The following is a 25,873-nucleotide window of genomic DNA, read 5'->3' on the forward strand; positions in this document are numbered from 1 at the left end:
CATGAATCACACCAGGGGTTTTGTCACAGTTTAAACATAACAGTTGATGTCCTCCCCTCCCCCTACTCCACCTCAATTTTTCTCTCCATTTACTTACTGGATGTGCCTTCAGTCCTGCTCCACACCTGGGCAGGACATTTTCTAGGAGCCCTTGCCTTTGAGGTGTGGGGGGTGCCATGTCACCAGGAACTGGGATTAAATGCCCTCCTACTCTTCTCTTCCACCCCCCACTGCTCTCGACAGTCTTTTGGGAATTAGGAAAATGGATTCTGCTTCTGAGTGTTGAGCAATGTGGTTATGCAGTCAAATCTGGCTATTTCTGGATCCTCCTCCCTCCCATTCCCACCCAGGCGGCACAGCTCTCAGTGGAAAGAAGTTTCCCTAGAAACACAAGCAAGCACAGAGTAGGCTTGCTCCATGCTATTAAAACAGAGCAGCCCAAGGGGCCAATGCCACAGCTCCCCAGGGTGTCCTCTGGGTGCAAGTACAAAAGAGAATTATCCTCTAGATGTAATAGCAAAGAAAAGTCAGAGGAAATAATATGAATATGGAGAGGCACATTATTGAGGCAACACTTGTTTTTTATCACTAGGCAGTGGCAACTCAGATGAAAGGAAATGTTAGAGCTATTTTATATCCCTCTGGTTCTATACGGGGTCTGTTATCTTGAATTTTACTCCAGTTTTGTGGGTTGGTTTTTGTTTTGTTTTGTTTTGTTTTGTTTTGTTTTGTTGTGTGTGTGTGTGTGTGTGTGTGTGTGTGTGTGTTTTCAAGAAGGCCATGCAACAAACATAAGCTGGATTTCCAAGGTTTAGGAGCATCTCTGATCTTGTATCAAAGATAAAATACAGAAGTATTCTTTTGTATGTGATCAGTGATAGAAGGACTGTTTTTGGTTTTTTTGCAGGTGAAGTTGATTTTTGACACAGCTTACCAGTGGTGAATAATATGGGAGTGGACATGGACAATGGCATCACTGGTTCAAACAGAGGTATGACTCCACCCATGTGGTCCAGGAAGAATGGTGTGTGTGAGCCTGTGTGTGTGTGTGTGTGTGTGTGTGTGTTCACTCACACAGTGTAAAAAGAAAGGAGAATACAGGGCTGAGGACTGAGTCTGAAGTAATGCTACATGGCACGAAAAAGGGAACTAGCATTCAGAAAGGTAGGAAGAGAACAAGAAAATGGTGGTACTACAGCAACAGAAGAAGTACAGCGTGTGTTCTGGCTAGTGCAGATCCTACAGAGAAAACCACAGCCACAAGGAATGGGACAAGTTAACTGGCACAGCAGAAGAGAAACCCATGACCTTGGACACTCTGAAGCTGCACCCTGTCCCTGAGAACAAATACACAACAGCCCCAGTTACAGCTGACTCCAAGATGTTCAGGATTCATCCTAGGTTGGAACACCTGGATCCAGCAAGAACAGAGGGGACCAGCCTTGTGGATTATAGCCAAATAAACCAAGAGAAAAGAGAAAACAAGACCCGGATAATGCAGGCACAGGAGAACACACATTTGGATGTATCATCCCACTGTCAGGCCAGGAAAAGATTTGAGTACAAACCCTGCAGTGAGACTTTGAAGAATAGCCCTGCCATTTATTAGCTGTGGGAACTTTGACAGTTATGGTGCCTCTGTGAGCCTCAGTTGCCCCCTCCACTGAATGAAAGTAATAATAGACTCTTCCTCCTGGGTGCAAAGGCTCTGCTTGGCACAGGGCAGGTGCCCTATAAGGGAGGTGATAAGGGTGATGGCATCACACTTACTGTCCAATGGTTCCTCCACTTCCTTGTAGATTTGCCTTAAGGACCCATCTGACATGTATTTCTCAGTGAAGATGTCAAAAGGAACCAGTTCTCGAATAGTCTTCTTGTCATCCTCTGAGGTGGCAAGCCATCGATCACAAGCAAAAGTCACGGTCTCTGTACCCTGGGGTGAGGAAGAAAGAGAAAAATTAGCACTTAATGAGGAAACTGCCCACTTCAGGGGTTCATCAGCATGTCAACACTCATGGGGACCAAAGACAAGGGTCATGGAGGCCCATAAATAATGCAAAAGCTACAGCCCTGCCCAATTCTAGCAGATCGAATCTTACACAGCCACATCAGTGGTTGGTTCTTGAAGGCCAGAGCTCCCAGAGTCACTTAAAAATAAATATCTAATAAAAAAAATTAAAAAATAAAAAATAAAATAAAAAATAACAAATAACTGACAATAAAAAATAAAAAAATAAAAAATAAAATAAAATGCTTCTCATGTAAAAATAATAATAATAAATAAATAAATATCTGAACCCCATCCTGGAGACTCAGATTCAAAGGGTAAGGGGAGAGATGTGTATTTTTAAATTTCTACCAAGTCACTCATATCCACAGCTATGACTGCCTCCTGGGTTTAGAATTCTATAGTTTCAGAATGTTTTCCAAGTTGTTCAGGTGGGTTTCTGCCTGCTGGTGGACCTTGAGTAGCAGAAAGGGCAGGCTTGGTCACTCAGCAGTAGCATGGCTTTGGGGTGGCTAGCAGAGACCTGGCTGCCCAGACCCTCCGTCTTGACCCCTAAAGCAAGACCTGGGACTTGAGCTCGTTTCTGCACTCAGAGCGAACGGGTGTGTGTGTATGGTGTGTGTGTGTCTGTCTGTGTGTGTGTGTGTGTGTGTGTGTGTGTGTGTGTGGAATTTTTCTCAGAATAGTTTATCTTAACTTACTGAGGCTGCAGGTTCTTATAATGAATCTACCTGGAGTCTCTTCTGGTAAAGGGAAAAACAACAACAAACAGCAAGACAGATCAATCAGAAACTCACATCTTTCTCTGGGAGGAGCCTGCGAATTTCCACGTAGGAGCAGTGCCACCCAGGATTTATGCCCGTATTATCATGGCCAATCCGGATTTTTTCAATGACTTCCCCCACATCTTCTAGCTTTGGAAAGGAGAAAATGCACCAGATGTTGACTGACAGGCTAAGAAAATACAACCAAAGCAAAAACCTGCCTCCCAGGGCATCAGCCTTGAATTCTTTTGAATTTCCAGGACTCACTTTCTTCCGGTACATCCCCACTGTTCCCCCCAAGCCAGCCCTCACTTTCCTCTACACATGCCTTGTTCATGCTCCCCTTACCCTCACCCCACTTAAAAGTTAAATCACCTCCATTCAGTCAACATCTGGAATGCTGCCTTCCCTTTTGATGGTGGAACCCATCTCTTTGCCTATCGTTTCTTATCACTGTAGCAGCTCATTTCTTGCCTGAGAAGTTGACTTGGATATCAGAAAGTGAGTTCTGGTTCTACCCATGCCATGTTTTGCCAACCTGACCTTCTCCTTGGCTCCCCAAGAGTCCCCTTCACTTCTAGTCATTCATCTTCTATATCCCTCAAATTCTAGTCCCTTAGATTTTACATTTTCTTGCCACAGGGCCCTTGCGCATTCTTTCCCTGCCCATCCCTTTCCTCTTCTTTACATAAACCAGTGTCTGCTCTACCTCATCATTCAGTTCTTAGCTTAAGGATCACTTCCTCAGGGAAGCCCCCTGACCACCTCCAGAAAGTCAGATGCCTTCATGATAGGTTCTTACAGCATCCTACAGACACCCCATCCCCACCCCTGCTGCCCCAACCCAAAGCCTTTGATCCTGATACCAGTTCTGAAGGACAGGACAAGGCTCACCCTCCTCCCAGTTTCTTGGATGTACTGAGGCCCAGAGAGGTTGATGAGCTGCCCACCTTCCTCTCTAACAGCAGCCCATCAGACTTGCCTACCTCTGAGTGCAGGGCTCCTTCAACTCACTGGTCTTCTGGGTCCACTTCACCCCCCAGGCCTGGCTCCCAGAAGCCTGATGAGTCCACATACCTCCATAATGAAGCGGGAGGCTGACTTCCTCTCAAAGAACATCTTCTGCTCCCGTTTGTTGGTGCACAGGTTCTTCTGCTCAGTGCAAATACCATCGCAGCCATAAATGACAAGGAAGACGCTGGCATTTGTACCAGCGGCAAAGACATCGCTGGTGTAGATGGTGATCTCATAAGGAACAACTAGGCGGGAAGCCAAAAGGATGTGAAAATAGAAAACAAACACAGGTAAGATGCAAGAATCCATGCACTGGGCCTCTAGTTTGTATATAAATATGTATATTTACCATGGGTCACACTGAAGACCCAGAGAAGAGTTCAAGAAGAAATGTACCCTATCCTATGATCTTGACCTTGAAAGGAGTCGCTTTAGAAATCACCTCCTCACAGCCTTCTCCAGAGGGGAAATTTGCTTTTCATTTATTGCCATGGTTACCTTGCTGTGCAACTATAGTAATAATACTTGTAATAGTAATCGTTATCGTTCACTGAGTAATTATTAAGCATTTTATATTTCTTATCTCGTGTCACCTTCAGAGTGACCTTATGGAGTAGGTATTGTTGTACTGAATTTTACAAATGAGAAAACCCAGGGAGGTGAAGCAACTACCCATAGGTCACCATATGACCAGACAGTGGTGGAACTTGAACTTGAACCCAGACATGTCCAACCCCAAATCCTGTGCAGCCAACCTCTATGGGTGTTGTTGTCATGAACTGGAATGAGTACTGATGCCTACCCACAAGCCACGGGAGGAGCAGCCTAAGCAGGAGACCACTGGTCCCATGAGGGCCTGGACAGTGGGGTAAGGGGAAATACGTCCCCACTCTTCCAGGATCCCAGGCAATAATGGAAGTGTTCTCTCTGCATTGTGGGGTCCCCTTCTTAGTCCTCTTGGGTTTCACCATGGCCTATAGCTTATAAGGCCTTGAACAGAGAAGCTGGCAATGGGTTTGAGCTTCCCCAAGACTAGTTGGCTGTGGGAAAAACTCTGGAAATGTCTGGCAGGAACAGCCCACCTTCCACCCATTTTCCTGGGCCTGGGCTCCAATTTGCTTCCTGGTTTCTAGCTCTGCCACTGTCACTGAGTTGCTGTGTGTCCTTTGGCAAGAGGTTATGCTTCTTTGGGCCTCAGTTTCCTTGCCTAGAAAATGAGGAGGTTTAACGAGACAGATCTGTGGCTTTCAGTTTCTTTAACTGCAGATTTTGTATAAATACATTTATCAAGAATATTCAGGGGGGAAAAAACTTGACTTTTTAGAGCTAAGGTGCTTCTCTAGATGGCATGAATTGGGGGACAGAGGACTGTCCTTTCTTATCTCTCTCCTCCCACCAGCTGCCCTCAGACACCCCTTCAACACCTGGGATCCTCAGAACATAGGTTGAAAACTGAGGTTTCTCCCAGCCCTGGCATGACGTGATGCTGACATTTGGAGCTCCAGGCTGTGTTCTGCCTCCCCTCTGAAGCCTATCAGGTCAGACATGACAACAGCTCCCTTCCTCATTGATATGCCTCTACCGTGTGGTTCACGTGTATTGGCAGCCTTGATGAACTGCCCTGGGTCCTTCTAGGCCCCAATGAGGATGCCTGGGCCCACTTCCCACCATTCCCGAGCTGGGGCCCTGCAGCCCCTGGAGCTCCTGGCTTGGGCCCTAGGACATTCCCTATCAGGGCAGTGGGTTCTGGGCAGCAGATTCCTTCCTGTGTGCCCTTCAAAAGGGGTGTCCATCGCTCATCAGTCTGCAAGTCAAGTCTTTCCTGACCTTTTTTTCCCCTTTTTTGACAAATGTGAATGCAGGACAAAGGGCAGATGGATCAATTTTAATATTAGGCTTGAACTGAATGTAATTAAGGTCAGGCCTTTTCTTCTCCTTTTTCTTTTTCTGTAAAGAGCAAGGCCTGACCTAGGCTCAAAGGAAGAAATGAGCTCTTCTGTCCTGAAGATTCCCACCCAATGCTGCCACCAGCTGTGTGCATCTGCAGGGTGGGGTTGTGTGTCTGTCTAGGCTGCAGGCCAGACCAGGGGCAGAGGCTGGACCTAGAATTTGCTTTGTATATGCAAAGACTTTACTAGAATAAAGTGTCACTTATTTTAGACTTTAAACTGGAAAGTATTTTGACTCTCTGACCATTGCCAGTTTAATTGCTGTAGGCCAGTGGTCGGCAAACTGCGGCTCGTGGGCCACAGTTTGCCACTCTGTTGACTAATGAGTTTGCCGAATAACTGATTTATACTAAGAATGAGTTGCGTGGGGGAAATATTTTAATACAGCTAATTATTTGGATTTGAAAAATTGTACTCTCTGAGTTTAGTTCAGATTTTAGAATATTCAGACAGTTTTTTAATAGTTTGACTTCAGTTTGAGTTCTAGTACCTAGTATTTACCTATATGTATAGAAACATTTGATATATACTTTCTGATGATGATAGAAGATGGAAGTGTCAAAAATTCACCCAGTTATTCCCCTTCTTTTTGATTTGTCCCCAATCAAGATAAAATCTTACAGTGGTGACTCTTCAGCATGTAATGACTGGAATGGGGACAGGTGATGGGGTTGATGACCATACCTCACAGTTAGACCTTTATCACTCTTCCTTTTGGGGTCTTACAACCATCCTTTTCTAATATCTCTGTTTTGGCAGATGGGGAAACTGAACCCCAAAGAGGTGCAACTCTCCGCCTGTTCTCACCAGCTAATTTGGGGTGGAGTTTGGAATAAATGCCATATTTTCTTTCCTGGGTCCAGGGCTAAGCCCACAGCCTTCACAGGACCCAGAGAGTTTGGAAAAGGAGCAAAAGACTCAGTCTCCTAGGTCAGCCTGGCCCAGAGTGGACACTGGAAGAGGGATTAGAACTGAGTTGCAAGGGTGGGTGATGGGATCTGGAAACAGGGCCAGTCTTGATGTGTGTGTTTCTTACATGGTGTGTACAGCCTCGTCTGAAGCTCCTCGTGGAAGAGGTCCCTGACGATGGCCCCGTCATCTTCATTCTTGCTTAGCCAGCGGCCACAGGGGAACGTCATGCTCTTTCCAAGAGATGGGGCGTCCACCTCTACCCACTCTACAAACCAGCTTGGATTCCTGCCTGGAGGGAGGGAGAGGAGACACAGAACCCATGAAGGATTTTGATATGGTGGTCTCCTATCCATAATGTCAGGGACTCCAACCATCCTTCTCTACTCAATGTCTGATGCCTACAGCTCCACCATGAATGTGTCATCCCTTTTGCACACAGCATTGCACAAATGATGCCTATAAAAACACTGGGTCACATGCCAGGCTGCTGTCAGTGACATTAGCAAGAGCAAAGGAGCATGGAGAAGAGATGACAGGAGGGCAGAGTCTGAGGGGAGGGAAGCAAGGACGCTGTCCAGGGTGGAAGGCACTCTAAACAGGGAACCCAGAGGTGCCAGAAAGAGACTGTGTTAATAAGGACTTCATCATTTCACCCCATGGCAGCTCACTGGCCTCAGTTTGTGATTCATGATGGGAAGGGAAATCAGTGAAGGATCAATGTTTCTTCCTGGGAAAAGGAGAGCTCAGGCTTAATAAAAGCCATTGCAGCCAAACAGAGAACCCAGTCTCTTAGCCCCAGGTGCTAAGAGGAAGGCCTCCTTCTGTGGGCATAGAAGACATGATTTGAAGACCAAGTAAATGAGTCCAATTTTATGGAGAAAGAACAAAGTTGGGCACATCCTTTAGCAGTGGTGTTAGTGGCTTCTGGAAAGGATTGGCTAGATCAGTGGTTCTCAGAGTGGGATCCCCAGACCAGCAGCCTCAGTATCACATGTGAGAAATATGAACTCTTGGGCCCCACACAGAACTGCCAAATCAAAGACTCTGGGGATGGGACCTAGAAATCTGTGTTTTAATAAGTCCTCCAGGTGGTTCTGATACCAACTCAAATTTCAGAGCCACGGAGCCAGATCAGGGATTCTCAAATCTGATGGCACATTAAAATTACTGAGGGTGGGGGTTTAAGGAAAGTATTTAAATCATCAGTATCCAGACCCCATCCCAGACCAATTAGATCAGAATCCTGCATGCAGCCAGGGCTCTACCGGGCTGCAGGGATTTAGGAAGTGGTGTAACTATGAAAGGCAGGTAACATCCAAATTTCCCCCGGATTCTTTCCTAGACACCCACGGGGACCTGTCTGTGGTCACTAAGTTCTTAGCAGGGAACAGAGGAAGGGAAGTCAGACCTGAGTTGTCATGGCCGATCCTGATTCTCCATAGATCTCCCAGGTCCAGTGCCTCCACTGTGAAGACATCGATATTGCCCCTCTCAAATGGGGTGCTGTTGGTCTTGGAAGCTTTCAGGAGGCTCATTCCTGCCAATCAAATGACCTCAACATGACTGGCTGGCCCTGAGACCTTTCAAACCTAATCTGCCCAACCCTTTTAGTCTTTCCTCATAATGACCAACATTTGAGTTTTCATCAATTTTAGACTGTGCAATTACCACCGACTGGGCACCTTTGGAATATTTTATTTTGGTGTGTATCTTTTTATTGAGCTTCCCAATAACCCTCTGAGGTATGTATGTTTGCTTCCAGTTTGTATTTGAAGAAAAGGAGACACACCCAGAGGCCAGATGCCTTGTCTGAGACCATCCAAGAGAAAGTGATGGGGCCCTAAGTCAATGCTGCTCTCCTTCCATACCCCTCACATCTCTATACCTGGGGAGAATCCAGTGACAAAGCCACCCTCCCCATGTTCCCTGGGAAAACAAGGGCTCCCCTGAAGGGTGGGAAATGTGGAAGGAATGGCTTCCAATGCTCCCCACCAGCCATCTCACATATACAATCTATCCTGGGATCTGGGCTGTGGCATCAGTCTGAAATCTGAGGTGGTCTCAATATCATCGCCATCCCCTCCTGCCTCAGCACGTACTACATTGTCTTCAAGTTCCTTTACCCCTGTAAGTCCCAACTCTGAGCCCTCTCCAGGTAAGAAGTCTTCTGATATTCACAGACTCCTAACAGACAGACCTTGGTCCAATGCCTGGTTTTGCCACTTAACATCTGGGCAGCCTTGGGCAAATTGTTTAATTTTCTGAGGCTTGGTTTCCTCAAATGCCAAAAGGGGTGGGCGGGGAATTATTAATCAACTGGGATAAAGTTTCAGATTAGTGAGATTAATAAGCCCTAGAGATCTGCCGTATAACACATACTTATAGCCAACAATAATTATTGCATATACAATATTTAAGAGGATAGATCACATGCTAAGTGCTCTTCCCATAATAAAATACAATAAAACAATAAAGGGGAATTCTTAAAGTGATTTAAAAAAAAGGGGGGGTGGGTGGGAATGAAGGACCATTCTGGAACATTCTGCTGAGTCTTCCAGTCTCTCTGGGGATAATGTGGGTGAACCTCAGACCTGCATTGTTTTCTTACCAGTGTCGTCTTGTGTACCAAAGAGCGTGATGAAGACATTGGCTTTTGTGTCTGCCTGCTTCTTGTCCCCAGTCTTTATGGTCACTTGGAATGTGGTAGATTTATCTGCAGGAGAGGAGTGTGGAGAAGTGAGTGGCAGATTGCTCCTCCCCTGCAGGAAGGAGAGAGAAACATATTGAGTGTGTTTCTATGTTCATGTTGACCATTCCTATGAATCGCTGTGCTTGCAGGATGTGTTCCTTTACTCTGGAAACATCCTGAAGGCAAAGATGAGGTCTCCCTTATCTCCAACTCACACTGGAAGCCCTCAACCAATAAAGCTGTAGGATGCTTAGGGGAGACTTGGGTGACTGTGAGGGTCAGAGGCTCATCAACCAGAAACCTCAGTCTGACTACTCCAGGTTTAGAAGACTTTTGGGGATTTGAGTTGCAAGGAATGGAGCACAAACATCATAGAACTCTTAAAAATTCATTCTTTTTCTTGACAAAAGTGTATTGAGGGCCTCAGATGTGCTTGGCTTAGTCTGAACCAGCTATTCTATCTATCCTATCCTATGCTATCCTATGCTATCCTATGCTAACCTATGCTATCCTATCCTATCCTATTTCATTCCATACCTGTTCTGTACATACCCAGCCTTACACTGGACATGTATGAATATGCTCACCCACTCCTCATTCTTGCCATGAAAGAATGAGAGGGAAGTACAGATAGAAAGCCAGAGGAAGACGTATCCAGAGTTCACAGGGGAAGGAGGGGAGATGGAGACTTCAGATGGGGCAGAGGTAAAGGGGAGGGTTGCTGGAGGGAAGAAATAAGTCCTAGTTGAGGAAACCTTTCTGCTCCAAGCCCATGTTGTCGAGGGCGTTGTTTTCACCGCCACCCCCACCCGCCTCGTCCTCGTCGCTCGGCGGCAGCACAACGGACTCATCCACTGACAACAGCTCTCTGGACAGCTGGCCATCATCCTCCTCCAGTGCCAGCCAGCGTTGGCATGGGAAGTAGTACCTGTGGGGATGGGGAATGAGGAGAGGTTGGGAATATCTCCGTGGAAAGGTCTCATGAAGGAGTAGTCATGGGCTGAGAAATGAGAGGCCCTTCGTGGGGATCCCCAATGCTCTCGTCTGCCTTCCATGGCATTGCCCCCATCCTACCTAGCCTGGTAATCACCCCAGCAGTGTCACTCACCCTTTGCAGAGAGCAAATGTGGAGACAAGTCTCCAGACAACCAATTGAAAATGCTGTGTTGAACCTGGGACACAGCTGACCCTCAATCAGGCTCATATTGGAGGCATCTAGAGAAGAGAGGCTCCTGGGGACTGCTCCAACCCTTTCTCAAGCTAGTCTGTTAGCCAGGCTACTTTAGCAGAGAGGGTTGCACACTGAACCCTTATTGTTGCTTCAATACAAGGAAACAAAGACATGTAAACACACAACAAGAAAGGAGGGTAAGAAAGAGGAGGCGATGAGGGGAGCAAGGAGTGGAGAACGGAAGGAAAAAAGAAAAAGGATGGGGAGGAAGAAAGATGAGTAATGAGGGGGTTCCATTCCAAAGAGTGATAAAACTAAAATACTTGGTTGTAAACTTAACAGAAATGTGTAGCAGCAGTGTGTAGAAAATTGTAAAGCATTACTGAGATACCTCAAGGAACTCTTGGGTTAATGGAAATGTAGCACTTAATATTCTAAATATGCAGTTCCTCATACATACATTTAATGGCATAACAATCAAAATTCCAATAGTTTTATTCAAATCACATGACTTGATGTGAAAAGGTAAGACTAGCTAATATTTTTGAAGAATGATGAAAGAGGCCAAGTAGTGACAGATATTAAAAAGAGATTATAAAGCTACAATAATTTAAAGATTGCTGGGCTGGCCCAGAAATGCTAAATCAATGGAACAGATTTAACTGCCCCTAACAGAGCTGCAAGAGGAAGCAGCAATGCTCAGTTTGTCCCTGTCCCTATGTTTTTTTGTTTTTGATTTTTTTTTTTTTTTGCAACACTTTATCCTTTCCAGCTTAAATTGATCAGGACAATTAGATTTTCAGAACATCTGGAGAAGTAAGCTGGGCTGGCATCAATGAGCCCATTTATCCGAAGAGCAAATGAAAGGCCACGAGGATGGAGCAACTTGTTCAGGGCAACCTGGCCAGTTCCTGGAAGAGAGCCTACCCCAGGTCAGGACTCTGGATCTCAGCATGGGGTTGTCTAATGGCTCTTTGGCACCATCATGATGACCTCATAGAAACCTACATGTCAGGCCATGTAGGAGATGTGCCTTAGTGTTCCCATCTGGAGCAAGCTCTTGAGCTTGTGGGGCAGGAAGGAGGTAAGAAGAGGGGTGAGCCTCCTCACCCCCTACCCTGCATAGAGGGGAGCCAGGAAGAGGGCATGCTCCCTGAGACACCAGGCTAAAGGCCAAGAAGTTGTTTACATATCAACAAATGTGTTTTTATTGAATGTCCATTACATCCCAGGCACTGGCAGGCACTGGGCAGCAACAACACTCACGTAGGACCTTCCTTGCTTTCCCCACTGCCTCCAGCACATCCCAAGAGGGAATGTGGTCTATTGCTAGAAATACTGCATAGCACATTCATCACTGATGGTCTGAAGTTCTGGTCCTGGTTCTGGCACAATTTGATTCTGGGGCTATAGTTTTACTTCCCTTGGGGGTGATTCCTTCACCTGTTGGGAGGAAAGATCCCCCTTTCCAACCTAGCTCTCAGTGGGCCTGTGGGCCAAAGTTGCCCACCACCTGCTCATGTACATTCTACATATGAAGCATGGATTTTACATTTTTAAATGGTTGGGGGGAAATCTAAAGAACAATGATATTTTGCAATATGTGAATATTACATGACATTCATTTTCGGTGACCATAAGCTTTACTGAAACACAGCCATGGCCCCTCATTTAGGAATCATCCACAGCTGCTTTCCTCCTGCAAAGGTCAGGCAGGTGTGACAGAGACCAAGTGGCCCCCAAGCCTAAAATATTTACTACCTGGCTGTTACAGGTGACCTAGAACATTAGAACAATGTACCTGGAGAGACATATAGGTGTCCAAGTCTGGCCATGGAGAGTGGGCCAGTGATGGTCTGGCAGGGAAGGAAAACCCAACTTTCTGGGTTGATCTCAAGAACTGGATTGGTTCTATCAGACTGTTACCTGAGATGGCAAGGAATGCCAGGGGCTGCCCAATGAGAGGGAAGGGAGGAATGCAATGCCCATCTAGCAGTTACATGGATTAAACCTACATTACAGCCCCCACTACCTCCACCCTCAGGCATCACATCCACCCCACCCCCACCCTCAGGCATCACAGCCACCCCACCCTTACCTTCAGGCATCACAGCCACCCCACCTTCAGCCCTCATTCCAAGACTATCTTAGTGGCAGGCATGACCTGTCCTCCTTCCCCTCCAGCCCCACTCACGTGCTCTCAGTGTTCATGTCAGTTATGTCTACTCTATCCAGGAACCATCCTTTGTTGCCCGCATTGTCATGACGAATCCGAATCTTGGTCAGGGCCCCCAGGTCAATGGCAGAGACGGTGAAAGTGTCTGTCTGGGAAGGGCCAGGGTAGCACTCAGAGGGTGGTACCCACCCCACCTTGCATCAGCTTCACTGTCCCAGGATCTGAGGCTGCTGTGAGACCCAAACCGGCAAGAGGCACATGGATTTATGTTGCAGGATGTGTGTTTGGTGGGGAGGTGCGGGGAGGAGGGAGTGTGAACTGCTGCTTGGATATGTGCTGTGTGTGTACATGTGTGCATAAACTCCTTCAGCAACACATTTTAATTAAGTACCTGCTAGGAGCCAAAGTGTAAATCCAAAGTGATTTACAGAAACAGAAGTATTAGTGATTACAGAAACAATTGCTCCCTATTGAGGTGGGAAGATTGAATGTGGATGAGTGTATGTATATGCTGGAGGAAGCAGGAGACAGACAACACTAAGTGAATGGGGTCTTCTTAACTATCATTTTTAAAAACTCTTTAAACCCAGATCATAATGGCCATAATTTCTTCAAGAAAAGTACTGAAACAGAAATAAGCCATGACCCTTAAGTCATGGGAAGGGAGAAAAACCAGGAATCTCTGAAATAAATCAGTGATGAGGCTGAAAGTATTTTTAAATAATTTGATTTCTTTCTATCTTTCTCTGTGTGGATGAGGAAACCTGAGGATGAGGTCTCCTCAAAGGCTTAGAATGGGGACAGGAATGAGAAAGGAGGAATGAGAGACAGTCTTCTCAACAGAGGATATTGTGAGATTTCTAAGGACAAAGGTGGCAGCTGTATTTTTCATGCTTTCCACTATACAAGGAACTTGTACTCCTCAATCACTTCCTGCATCCCAGGCCCAAGATACATTTATTTTAATGCTAAAAGTTTTTGTAACTTCAGGATACAGTTCTCAGTGTGTCTTTCAAAATCCTCATTTCTCCACCCCTAGGTTGGTTTCATCAAGCTTCCCAGAGGCAGTGCTCACCATGGCTCAGCCTTAAGCACAGCCCTGCAGGAAGACTCTTTCTGAGTATCCTCAAACTGGCCTTCCACATCTCTACCTCACATCTTTGTCATGAGGTCCTATCTCCAGAGAGCACCTCTCACTGACATCTTTGGACATCTATGTCATACTCATCATCAAGGCCGTTTACATCTCTCCTTCCCACCAAGTGTCCCTCAAAGTGCCATATTATGGTCACACTTCCTTCCTGAACCTCTGCTCCACCCACTTAGCACTGAGTGTCTGCTACCCTCCGGTAGTTCCTGTGGGGTCATGGAACTGGACCCCCACCTCTGCCTTTCTTATAGAAAGCGTTGGTTCTTACAAAGGAGGCACCACCAGAACACCTTGTTGGACTGAACAAAGCTCACTCCTGGACCCAGCAGTCACTGTGGGTAGAGGGGCTTGGGAATCACCAGAGGGCTCCTTCTGTCTGAGTCCCAATCACCCGCCCAATGGCCAGAAAGCCCATACCCTACCTGCCCCGGCTGGAACTTGCTGGACTTGTCTGAATACCTCAGGGGACGCTCCCCTGTGTCCCCGTACTCCTCTCCATAGATGGTCAGGAAGACGTTGGCACTGGTGCCAGCCTTGGGAACAGTCCCTGTGATAACCTGGACCTGGTAGGTATTGACTGGAGACAGAGAAAGACACAGCATTGAGGACACACGGGCCTCTGAGTGGGCCTAAGGCTCAGTCTCTTGTATCCAGGTAGATGGTGGAAGCTAGAAGTGACTACAGATACCTCCACATCTACACTAACTTGTAACAGAATTTGCCCTTCCTCTCCACCCAAGACTCCCTCCCCTCCCTCCCCCCCATAAATCTCAAGAAGTCATAGTTTTGGGAAAACTCACCCTGTGCAGCCCTCCTACTTTATATCCCCAACACTGAGTTATATCAAGGCTCCTCTAAGTCAACCACTCCTGAGAGCCCTGGGACAAATGCAATGCTAACCCCAGATGGGAACTGTCCATGGTGGCATTTAAGACACATGTCAGGAGAGTTATTTGGGTGCCCACCTATGGGGCTTCCATGTGAGAGGAGAGCTAGGCGCCTCCCTGGGCTCCCTTGTGTGTGTGTGTGGTGGTGGTGGGGGGGGGCTGTTTGACCCTTGCTCAGGCTTACGCGTAGGACCTGACCGGCCAGAGGGTGCCAGCTCCAAGACAATTTCATTGTCCTCCTTGCCCCTGGCCAGCCAGCGGTTGACATCGAACTTGTACTCCTCAATCACCTCCTGCATCCCCGGCCCAAACTCCTCCTCTTCCTCCTCCTCCTCAGACGACTCCTCCTCCTCCTCTTCAGAGGAGGACTCCTCCGATGAGGACTCTTCCTCGCTCCCCTCACCCTCCTCATCACTGCCCTTCTTCTTCTTCATCTTCTTCTGCAGCTTGGCTTTCAACCGCTCCTTCTTGAGCAGCCTTTGCAGCTTGTCCTCCTCTTTCTTCTTCTGCTCCTCCTCCTCGGGGGTGAGCTCCACCTCCTGCACCAGCAGGTGCCGCAGCCACAGCATGTCCACGAACCAGCCCGGCGAGAAGCCCTCGCCCGTGTGCCCCAGTCGGATCTTGAAGACCTCCCCCACGTCAACTGCCTCCAGCTGTGCAAAGAGGGGAGCGGTGGCTGGGGTGGTCCCTGGTGCCCTCCCACCTCCCATGCAGAGCCAGGCACAGGCTTGGTGCAGAGTCACAGATGGAAAGTCCCAGGCCTCAAAGCTCAGAGTTTCCACCAGCTCCCTCTCTCTTACACACCCAGTCTTGTTTCTCAGCCCACCTTCCAGGACCTCTCGCAAGTCCCACCCTCCACCCAAATGTATTTCCATCTAAACCCCTGTGATGGTCAAGATGATCTGATCTCCCTGCTTTTTCTCTTCTCTTTTCTTTTCTCTCTCTCTCTCTCTCTCTCTCTCTCTCTCTCTCTCTCTCTCTCTCTCTCTCTCTCTCCTTTCTCTCTCTCTCCTACTTAAGGGATGGGCTCTGGACCTGCTTAGTTCCTTCCTCAGCACCTTGGATTTCCTCTCCAGTGTTTCCCAGGTCACAGTGTCCATGTTATCAACCTCCCCAGGGAGGCCCACTTCTGTTCCCCTCTTCCCACCTATCTGCCAGCTGTGATGCATCTGCCTCACCCAGCCAGTCGGTCTGTATCCATGTTATCAACCTCCCCAGGGAGGCCCACTTCTGTTCCCCTCTTCCCACCTATCTGCCAGCTGTGATGCATCTGCCTCACCCAGCCAGTCGGTCTGTATCCAGACAATGTACCGCTCTGACATATCTCCATGACTGGTCAGTTTCCCAAACACTTTCCCTGACATTGACTATTTTGATCCTTCCAAGAACTGTGAAGCAGGCCAGGCAGGCATTATAAAGCTAGATTTGAATTGGTGGGAAATCTGAGGCTCAGAGCAGTGCATGGAGGGGCTGGACACAGTGAGGCTTGTGTCACACAAACACACACAAAACACCAGCCTGATCATGCTCCCTACACACACACACACACACACACACACACACACACACACACACACATCTCATATCAAAATTATAAATGTCCCCCAATGAGCACCATCCTTGCATATTTCTCTCCTGCTAACAATATGCCCATATCCTCATCTCTTTTCTCCTCTACTCAAAGGGGAGACCAAGGGCACTAAAGCACAACGAGGAGACCCCCAGGCCTCCCAGTATCCTGCCTGGGAAGCATAGCCCTGCCTTCAGGCCAACAGAGCTGTGGAATCAGAGGCCACCGGGCTGGGAAATGACGGGACTAGTGCCATATTTTGCTAAATTAGATTTATCTACTCCCATGGTTCTCAGAATTGGCAGCACACTAGTATCACTGGTTGAGCTTTTCAAAGAATCCCCATAAATTTCTCATTTAACTGATCGGGTATGGACCAGTTTTTCCTTAAAGCTCCCCAAGTGATTCTAATAAGAAGCCAGAGAACCACTGATCTAGTCCAATCCCTTCATTTCTAGGCATCCCCTGGGCTTCCGCTGCCTTCTCCACACACACCTGGAACGTGTCCTTGGATGCCCGCTCAAAGACTTTCGAGCGGCTGGAGAGGAAGAGCACCTCCGTCTTGCCTTTCTCGCCATAGATCTGTATGTAGACTCGGGCAGTGGTGGCTGCACCACCCACATCTCCTGTCCAAACTTCAACCTCGTAGTGGACCACTGGATGGGCATGCGGGGGAGAAATGGGACATTAGGTAATTGCAACAATAGCAGTGATGGTAACAAAAATATTTCCCAGGCCTGTGCCATGTGTCTGGTGCTTCACAGGCATTATCTCATCTAATCTCATCAATATCTTGTGTAGATACTATCATCCCCATCTTATAGGTGGACAAACTGAGGCAGATAGGAATTGAGTAGGTATCTGGAGTGGCAAAGCCAATCAATCAGACTCCAAAACCCAGTTGCCCACTGCACCACATGCGTCCTCCGGCACCAGGAATGTGGAGTAGTCAGTACAGGAATGTGGAGTAGTCAGGCACTCTCTGCTGTGCCTCCCCCTGGGCGCACACCATGAGGCAGAAGCAGCAAGGCTGTTTGTTTCTTTTTTTCAGTAAAGGACAAAGAGTTGAAATTACAATTTTTGTTTAAATATATGTATCTCTCAGGTGATAACAACATATACATTTAAGGAGAGAAAGTTATCTATCTTTTAAAAGTTAAAAGAGTAATTCATCGAGCTATTTGAGGGTGGAAATTTGTTACAGGTCTACACCACTAGAGGGCGCTTCCCAATGGAGAGCCAAATGCCTTCAGAACTATGAGGCCATATTTTTTCAGTGACTATTTTAAGACTTGCCCTTTCAGCAATGCTGTAAGACAATATCATGATTTTTTTTTTTAAGTAAAGACTTATTTTCAACAAGACGAGGATCTTTCATTACCATGGCAATGTGAGAAATTGGAGGCTGAAAGCAAGAGGACTCGCTGCAAGTCTGAAGAAGTTGAACTAGAAATACCAGGCTCAGCTGGGAGTGAGGGTGGGCTAGCACATGGATAACAGGGGATGCAGTAAAAGCTGGCATTCTGAATGAAGGGGACTCCCAACCCCATTCTGACCCTCGGTTTTCAGAACAATAAGCAGCCAGGTTGATACAAAATTAGGTCAGATAAAAATGAGCAATCGAAGAACAAGCTATTGGAAATTAGCATGTGATAGCTGGAATAAAGTATTCCACAGAAAGGATATAGTCAAGAACAGCTCTGAAGAACAAAAAGGAAATTTCCAAAGAACAAAATGACAAATGATATAAGGGTAAGAAAATCAGAGGAAGTCCAATATCTTACTAAGAGTTCAGTTCCAATGAAAACAGAGGAAACAGAGAGTTGGCAGTTGTCAAAGAACTAATACAAAAAGTCTCCAAAGTAAAAAATGCTTCTGGATGGAAGGAGCCCATGAGTTCTAAGAACCATGGATGAAACTAAATCACAAAAGGCAGTGATGACATCATAAAGTTTCAGAATGCAGGATATAAAAATAGGATCCTAGAAGCTTTTAGAGAAAAAAAAAAATAACCCTAAGGGGTTGGATCACAGAATGGCATCAGACTTTTCAGTTGGAACACAGGGAGCTAGAAAATGGTAGAAAAATTCCTTCTAAACTCAGAATTTTGTAGCAAGCCAAACTATTGATCAACTATGAGAATAGATGAAATACATTTGTAGACATGCAAGGTCTCACCATTTCTCTTCCATGCACCTTTTCTCCAGGAGCTACTAGTAGAGAATGTGTTCTACTGAAATGAGGAAATAAATCAAAGAAGAAGAAAACGTGAAATCCAGGAAATGGGACAACCAAAAAAAAAGAGGAATTTACAAAAAGATGGCAAAAAGGGAAGCTAAAGTAATTGAAAAGTTATCTCTAAAGAAGGGGGCTGGGACAGGGGGAAGGGAACCACTGAGTTTTTATCTTTCTGTTGTTAACTAGTATCGGTATTACTCTATTGGAAATCAAGTTCTAATAAAAAGAGGGGAGGAGCTGATTCTTCACACTGGCGGGTACCATTACAAAACGTGTGTATGTGACACTGCCCTCAAGGAACCTATAGGCTAGTTGGGGACAGAAATTGCACACACGGAAAGACACAAAGGGTTCTGGAAAAGAGAGGTGAGTTCGTTTTGGGGCTCCTCTCAGGAAAGCTTCCTGTGGTGTGAGCCTTGTGCACTTGTTTCAGGGTAGAGGTAGAAACACAGAGCTAAGGAAAGTGAGGAAACACAGGTTCTGGTCCCACTGTCTTCCTAACCCTCTCGATAATCTCTTGCTTCTCTGAGCCCCACCATGACCTATGGCTCTTGCATTATGTGCAATGGTTGGCTAGGTCACCTTGAACTTCACCTTCATTTACAGATGTTACTACCCTGTCCATAAAGGCCCTACCCCCATGCCATTTTTCATCACAACTCTTACTTGGCCATATATATTTATTGTTTGTCTCTCCTGGTGGAATATGAAATCCACGAGGATATAATTTCATCTGTTTTGCTCATGGCTGCCCTCACAGAACCTAGGGCAGTGCTGGCTCAGAGAAACATCCTGTATACTAAAATGGTAATATGCAAATTGTACCTAACAGCAGAACTACTGGAATGACCCGTAGCTATGATGCACACTGACTACCAAGAGGCAGATGCTCAATGCAAGTGCTGCGCCTTGGTGGTCAGTACACTCCCACAGGGGGAGCTCCGCTCAGCCACAAGCCAGTCTGACAGCTGCGAGCACAGTGGTGGAATGGTGGGAGCCTCTCCCACCTCCTCAGCAGTGCTAAGGTTGTCCCACTGCAGCTTAGGCTCATTCTCCTTAAGCCATCTGTTGAACATCCCTAGAGGGCTCCTGGGCTACCAGAGGGATGTCTGACTGCTAGCTTAGGCCCGATCCCCCAGGGAGTGGATATCCTCCAAGGTTATTCTGGACTGTGAGAGTACCGGCAGAGAAACCTCCCTGAATGCATGAATTTTCGTGCATCGGGCCTCTAGTTACATATTATAAATGAATGAACAAACAGCTTTATCTCCTCAGCCAGTCTTCCCAGGAGAAGACATGGACTGCATCCTCCTATCCACAGGGCTGAAAGTGTACATTTCTTATAAAGTCATGTGCTAACTTTGGCCCAGAACTAATTGCTTCATCCTTTGACTCCTCAGTTTCCCCATCTGTACAATGAGCCCTCCTCCCTTCTGGAGACATGGTACCAGGGGAAGCTCCCGTTTTCTCCCCTCAATCTTCCCCTTGGAGATAAGACCTAAGTGGCCCCATGGTCGGTCCTCTAACCACCCCACAGGGGAATGATGTTGCCATCCCACTCTTAGCCCCTCCATACATTTCTGGATCTCCACGACCTCACTGGGATAGAGTTCCACCTGCAGGCGCCCATCAGCATGGTTCTTGTCCAGCCAGCGATTGGCAGGGAAGGTGTACTGCTTGCCTTGGCGGGGCACGCGGATCTGCACACTGGCCAGGAACCAGCTGGCACCCCTGCCCGTGCCATCGTGCCCAATCAGCAGCCTGTTGATCTGGAAGGAAACCCAGGCTGCAGGTGAGCAAGGAGCCAGTGCCCAGAAACCTCCATGCCTCCATCCCTACCTCCCCAAACACCTGCACAAACTGTGACTCACCCCAGTTCCTCAGGAGAGGGAGGCTAAGCAGGAGGAGGCTGGGCCCTGGGCCTGTCCGTCAGTGGCCAGCTGGGGGCAAGGGCACCACTTCTCCCGCCCGGAATCTCTGCTCCCTCTTTAGTCCAGCTCACCTCCATGGGGTGTTATGAGAAGCAAGTGGGGGAACAGGTGTGGCATGAACTTTGAAAGCTCTGGTGTGTAGTTAGTAATGTTAGGCAGGTACTTAATACACACTTAAAAATAATGTCGTGACTTTGCAAGGAAGAAAACAGTCACAGTAGCCATGTTACTGATGGGGCTTTGACTTGTTTTAAACATGCACTGTTATATGTGCATCTGCATTTCCTTTCTGACATATCCATCCTGTGGGTGACAGACTATGTGGACAGCCTCTCAGGAGGCTGTCATCTCTGTCCAATTCCTCCTGCCCTCTTGTTCTGGGAACGTTTCCTCTTTCCAGTAGCACTCAGTACTTCCCTGGCTTTGCTATTTTATGTTGTAATTGTAACATCTTTGCCAACAGGCAACATAGATGATCATGTTACCATCCTTATATGCACATGGCTCTTCAGTGTTCAAATTGCTTTTACGTTTTTTTTGAAATGTTGTTTACTGGGCAATTCTAACATTACATGGAATTATAAGACAGCCTTTGAGGTCCCTTCCAGCCCCCCAGATTCTTTCTGTGATGGTTTGGAGGGGTGATGTTAGCTAGGAGTCTGGTGCCAAAACACCAGATTTAGAACATTGCCCAGGTCAGCTCTGACCTCACTGTTATGGGTACTCGGTGTCTCTTTGCAGCTGATGTACAGACACTAAATACATGCATTCCATCCCCAAAGAGATGCTGAAAGCTTCACCACTGTTCACAACTCTGCTGCTGTTCTAGGTCATAGCAGGAAAACAGTATACCTCATCAACCCCCACGTGAGCATTTTTTCCCTTCAAAATAACTTCATCCTTGTGTACATGAATGGCATGTGTGTGTGTGTGTGTACCCACAATCAGATAGATATATATAGGGGGGTGGGTGAGATGATGTCATGTGGTCCTGGGAAGGAGACTTACAGTTCCAATGTTCAGGGTCTCGAGGGTAAACTCATCCACACGGCTACGTTCAAAATAGTCCTTCAGGTTGTTGTCAGAGACAAGGAGGTCTTGCTTGATGGTGTCAGATTTATCGCCATAGAGCTTGATGAAGACTGTGGAATCGGTGCTGGCCCCAGGGAGATCCCCCGTCTTCAAGCTGATGTGATAGCGGTAGTCTGAACAGTCCGAGGCAGGAAGAAAGGGGGTTAGTGCAGGGCCGGCAGGAGGCAGCATGGAGCAGGAGAGTGGCCTGCAACCAGGGGTGGGCTCTTGCTCTCTCTAAGTAGTGCTGTGACTTGGGACAGGGCTCCCTTCATCCCTGTGGGGTCTCCTCATCTATAACAGCTGAATTCTACTGCCTGCTCGACCTGCCCCACCAAGTGTGAATGTGCAAGGAACAGCAACGCAGGCAACACTAACGTGTAAGAGGCAAAGGATGGAAAGCAACTTCTCATCTGACGGATGAGGAATCTGAGGCCAAAGGAGCATCGACCCCTTCGTACGTTATATGCACAGCATTACTGCTAAGTATTCTGACCTCGGCTTTATAAGTGAGGATCTGGAGCCTCGGAAGCTTATGTGTTTGGCTCAAGAAGTCAACAGCTGGCCAGTAGCCAGCCAGGAGTGAAATCCTAATGTGGACTTAATGTGGACATGAAGCCCCCTGTTCTCAAGTGGACACGATGCTAAGTTACTCTATTTTATCACCCAGAAAGGTTTGCATCATCTGTGCACAAGGGAGGACAACGCGTCTAGGAAAAGGAGAAAGAACCTTTTTTAGCTTTAATGCTATTGTTTCTTAGTGTTGCTCTAATAAAGAGAGGTTCAAATGCACTCAGGCCTCACCCCCAAGGCCACAAAGAGCCTGTGTGCACAGCACAGACAGAGAGATTTTCAGATCCTCCCTTGGAGCCCCTTCCTCTCCACCCTCCGGTGCCTCTCCATGGGATGAAGTGAGGAGCGTGTGCTTTCTCCGGGTTTGCTTCTGTGTAGCCAGAGGAGGGTGCCTGTTGCACCCACGGCCCAGCCAGCATCTGGTCATCAGGACAACTTACTCTTCAGTGTTGCATTGCTATCACTGGGCAGAAGCTCTCGGACCAACTGCCCATCATCCTTATCTTTGTCCAGCCACCTGATGGGCAAATGAGGGGCTGTTAGCATTTTGAGGGGATCAGGCAGACAACCAACCATCACACAATTTATGCAGAGTCACCAGGGAGGCCAGCACTTTGAACTCAAGCAAAGGAAAATGGTTCCACTAGAGCTAGAACAAAGGAAAAGACAGAGGAAATAACTGAGGCACAGCCCAGCCCTTTGAGGACCTACAGTCTGGTTAAGAAGACAGTGTAGACTGGCGGAGGCACTGAAGACAGGGAGGGATGTTAGATCAAAGTAATTGCAACAGGAGTTCAGGGAAAGGAGAAAAGGGAGCTGAAGGGGCTTTGATCTGAGTCCTCAAGGGTGGGCGAGATTTGCCAACAAGGAGAACTGAGGGCTGGGGCTGGATAACTGTGACTCATCTAGCAGCTACCATGGGGTGTGGACCCAGCTCTCTGCTGGTCCTCGGCCAGCAAAGACCCTGGGCGAGTTCATCCAAAAAGACTGTTCCCTCTGAGCACAGAGACCCACCTGAGAATTCAGACAATCTGCAAGCACAGGTTGTCTTAGCCCCAGTGCTCAAGATGGTGTATGGTATGGGACGATGGGCAGAAGAGACATCCTTGTTGTTCTCCAGGGCAACAAAAAACCAAGATACTTGAGTCTTGATCAAGTGTGTCTCCATGTGCCTAAGTCAGCGGTTTTCAACCGCTGTTCCGCGGCACACTAGAGATGTTGCCTGGTGTGCCATAGGTGCAGACAAGACAAGAATTTTATAATTTTTCACTATTTTGTTTACTTAATATTTCATAATAAAGTAATTATAAAATACTTTCTTTGTGTTTATTTGATTCCTATTCAAGAGAATTACTTTATATATAGTCAATATAGGCACAGAGTTAAATTTTTTAACATTTTTTAATGGTGGTGTGCCTCGTGATTTTTTTCATGAAACAAGTGTGCCTTTGCCCAAAAAAGGTTGAAAAACACTGGCCTAAGTAATCTCTTGTAATAGTAATAGCGGCTACATTTTGAAGACTCTAGAGACCTTTGTGATGGACACAAAGGTTTCAGTGACCTGCCATGGCTAGGAAACTGCTATTCCTAGGCTTCTGGAGTGTGTGTGTGCGTGTGTGTGTGTGTGTGTGTGTGTGCGCGCACGTGAGTGCATGGACAGGGAAAGAGTAGTGCATTCATAGCTGGGCTCTCCCAGTGCAGCCCCAGAAGCCTGAGCCAGCCCCAATGAAGTGAGCTCGGGCATGCAGCACCTCATCCACAGGTGCAAGACTAGCCTGGACCTGGGACTTCCAAAGACCAGCAATCCTAAGCCTCAAATTAAGCTCACTATGTACACCTCCCAGAAGTTGCTACTGGTGAATGTCAGGGGCCAACTTGACAGCACAAATGAGACCCATGAATATTGCTCTTTGTTTTTAAAATGTCTCTGACAGGAACTTCTAGAAGCCAGGGGGAACCCAAATTGGCTATGAAAAAAATCCGAATACTTAAGGAAAAAAAGAAAAGAAACTTTACCTCATTGGTAAGCTGGGGAAAGGAAATTAAAACAAAGTAAGGTGTCCTGAAAGATATTAACAGGTAAGAGATGTGTTGGAAGGCTATCCAAATAAAAAATAAACACCTTTGATTCAAAAGTTTGATTTAGCATGTAACTCTCTGAGTTAACTCTCAATTGAATTCTGAAATTGTCACATTTCAACATGAAAAAAGTGCTGAAATCTTAGAACTTAAGTACATATGCTAGCACCACACAGGAACACTGTTGTGTCATCCATCACCTGTGGGGTGGGGATGGGCCTAGCACCATCAACAGGGGCCTCTCTTTCTGCACCAACTACTTCCCTACGCCACTGCTTTGCTCCCTGGTCCTGCTCGTAGGGCTGGGTCTTCCCAGAACTGGGGCCCATAACATAAGCTGGGAAAGTAAAAGCAGGCAAAACCCATACCTGAGACACGGGAACTCCACATTGTCGCTCTCAGGCTGTCCCTCTTCTCTCACCAGCACCCGGTCCAGGAACCAGCCTTTGCCCCCACCTATGCCTGTGTGTCTGATCCTCACCCGCCTCACCTTCCGCATGGTGACCGACTCAATGGTGAACTCATCGGCCTTCAGAGGGGGAGGACAGGGAGGACAGTGAGGCCAGTGAAACAGTGTTCCCCTGGGACCCAATACCAAAGCCAGAGCCCCAGCTGGATAGTCCTTGAGCCCGTGGGTGTCAGGCATGTTAGGTCCCCACTCCCTTCACCCAGAGCAAGCCTCTTAGATGGCTCAGTACCAGCCGTCAGCTATACTTAGCAGAGCAGATCAGAACAAATCAGAGCAGGGAGTGGGAATGGGGGTGATGAGGGTGAGGGCAGGGAGGAGTGGTGGCTCATTGTTGCAACTCACGTTGCCTTTCTGAAACATCACATCGTTATTCTTGCAGGTGTACAGCAGCCGCTCCCCCGTGTCCCCCTCGTCACCATAAAGGCAGAGGTAGACGCTGGCATCTGTCCCGGCATCTTTGATGTCCCCCGTGCATACGGTCACACGGTGCCGGGCCACTATGGGCAGAGAGAAGGGACATCATTGGCTGACAGTTCCTGTACCCCACCCCCCCACCTCCGTGCACCAGCCCTGCTGCTTCCCGCCTCTAAGCATGGCCTCTTCCTCTCCTCCCAGCTCTTCTCTGCGCTGACCTTGCTCCTCCCCCAGCTATTAAATCCCATCTCATACCAACCCAGTCCCTGCAAACCTGCAAATCCCTGTCCCAGACAGATCAGAGGTTCCCACTTTCAAGCCATCATCAGAATGGGAAACATATAAATTCAGGTTATTGAGCCATAGTCCAGGCCTCCTAGGTCTTAGTTTTCAGAGGTGGGACCCTTAAGACTGCATTGTTTGCAAGCTCCCTGGGGCTGGCATTGCAGTATTTGAGGACCACAGGTCTCATGCCAACGTTTTGGCATTTAATTCCATCCAACCCAAGTCCTCCTCCTTCATGCCTCATTCACGATCTCACTGCACACCACAGCCTCACTTTTCACTCAAAACAGTATTTGTTTCCTGAATCTGGTAGGTGTGAGGTGCCATAATTAGTACAAGAATTCAGCAGTGAGCAAGACAGACAACTCCTGCTCCCATGGGTGAAAGTGGAGGGGTGGAGTAAAATCATAAACAAATTATGAGCAGGAAAATGCCTGAGTTACATCTGTAACAAAGATTACATAATGGAGTGATGCCACAGAGTGCAATGGAGAAATAATTGCCTTATTTTCAAAGAAAATAC

At 47.3% G+C, this 25,873-nt stretch overlaps 1 protein-coding gene across 1 annotated transcript in view; it reads right to left on the minus strand.

Moving 5' to 3' along the window:
* LOXHD1 (lipoxygenase homology PLAT domains 1) overlaps positions 1-25,873 on the minus strand; it is a 93,071-nt gene that overhangs the window by 27,045 nt on the left and 40,153 nt on the right. Inside the window, exons 13-28 of the mRNA XM_036418682.2 lie at positions 24,994-25,148; positions 24,551-24,711; positions 22,544-22,620; positions 21,468-21,664; positions 20,105-20,297; positions 16,786-16,946; positions 14,905-15,373; positions 14,256-14,410; positions 12,702-12,832; positions 10,092-10,264; positions 9,256-9,360; positions 8,056-8,184; positions 6,772-6,936; positions 3,850-4,031; positions 2,806-2,922; positions 1,771-1,933 (exon numbers count right to left, since the gene is read on the minus strand). Coding sequence (XP_036274575.1) covers positions 1,771-1,933; positions 2,806-2,922; positions 3,850-4,031; positions 6,772-6,936; positions 8,056-8,184; positions 9,256-9,360; positions 10,092-10,264; positions 12,702-12,832; positions 14,256-14,410; positions 14,905-15,373; positions 16,786-16,946; positions 20,105-20,297; positions 21,468-21,664; positions 22,544-22,620; positions 24,551-24,711; positions 24,994-25,148 — 2,733 coding nt within the window. The remainder of the gene's footprint in view (positions 1-1,770; positions 1,934-2,805; positions 2,923-3,849; positions 4,032-6,771; positions 6,937-8,055; positions 8,185-9,255; positions 9,361-10,091; positions 10,265-12,701; positions 12,833-14,255; positions 14,411-14,904; positions 15,374-16,785; positions 16,947-20,104; positions 20,298-21,467; positions 21,665-22,543; positions 22,621-24,550; positions 24,712-24,993; positions 25,149-25,873) is intronic.

The sequence above is a fragment of the Pipistrellus kuhlii genome, unplaced genomic scaffold (genome assembly GCF_014108245.1).
Source record: "Pipistrellus kuhlii isolate mPipKuh1 unplaced genomic scaffold, mPipKuh1.p scaffold_m20_p_6, whole genome shotgun sequence".
Taxonomy (NCBI): Eukaryota; Metazoa; Chordata; class Mammalia; order Chiroptera; family Vespertilionidae; genus Pipistrellus; species Pipistrellus kuhlii.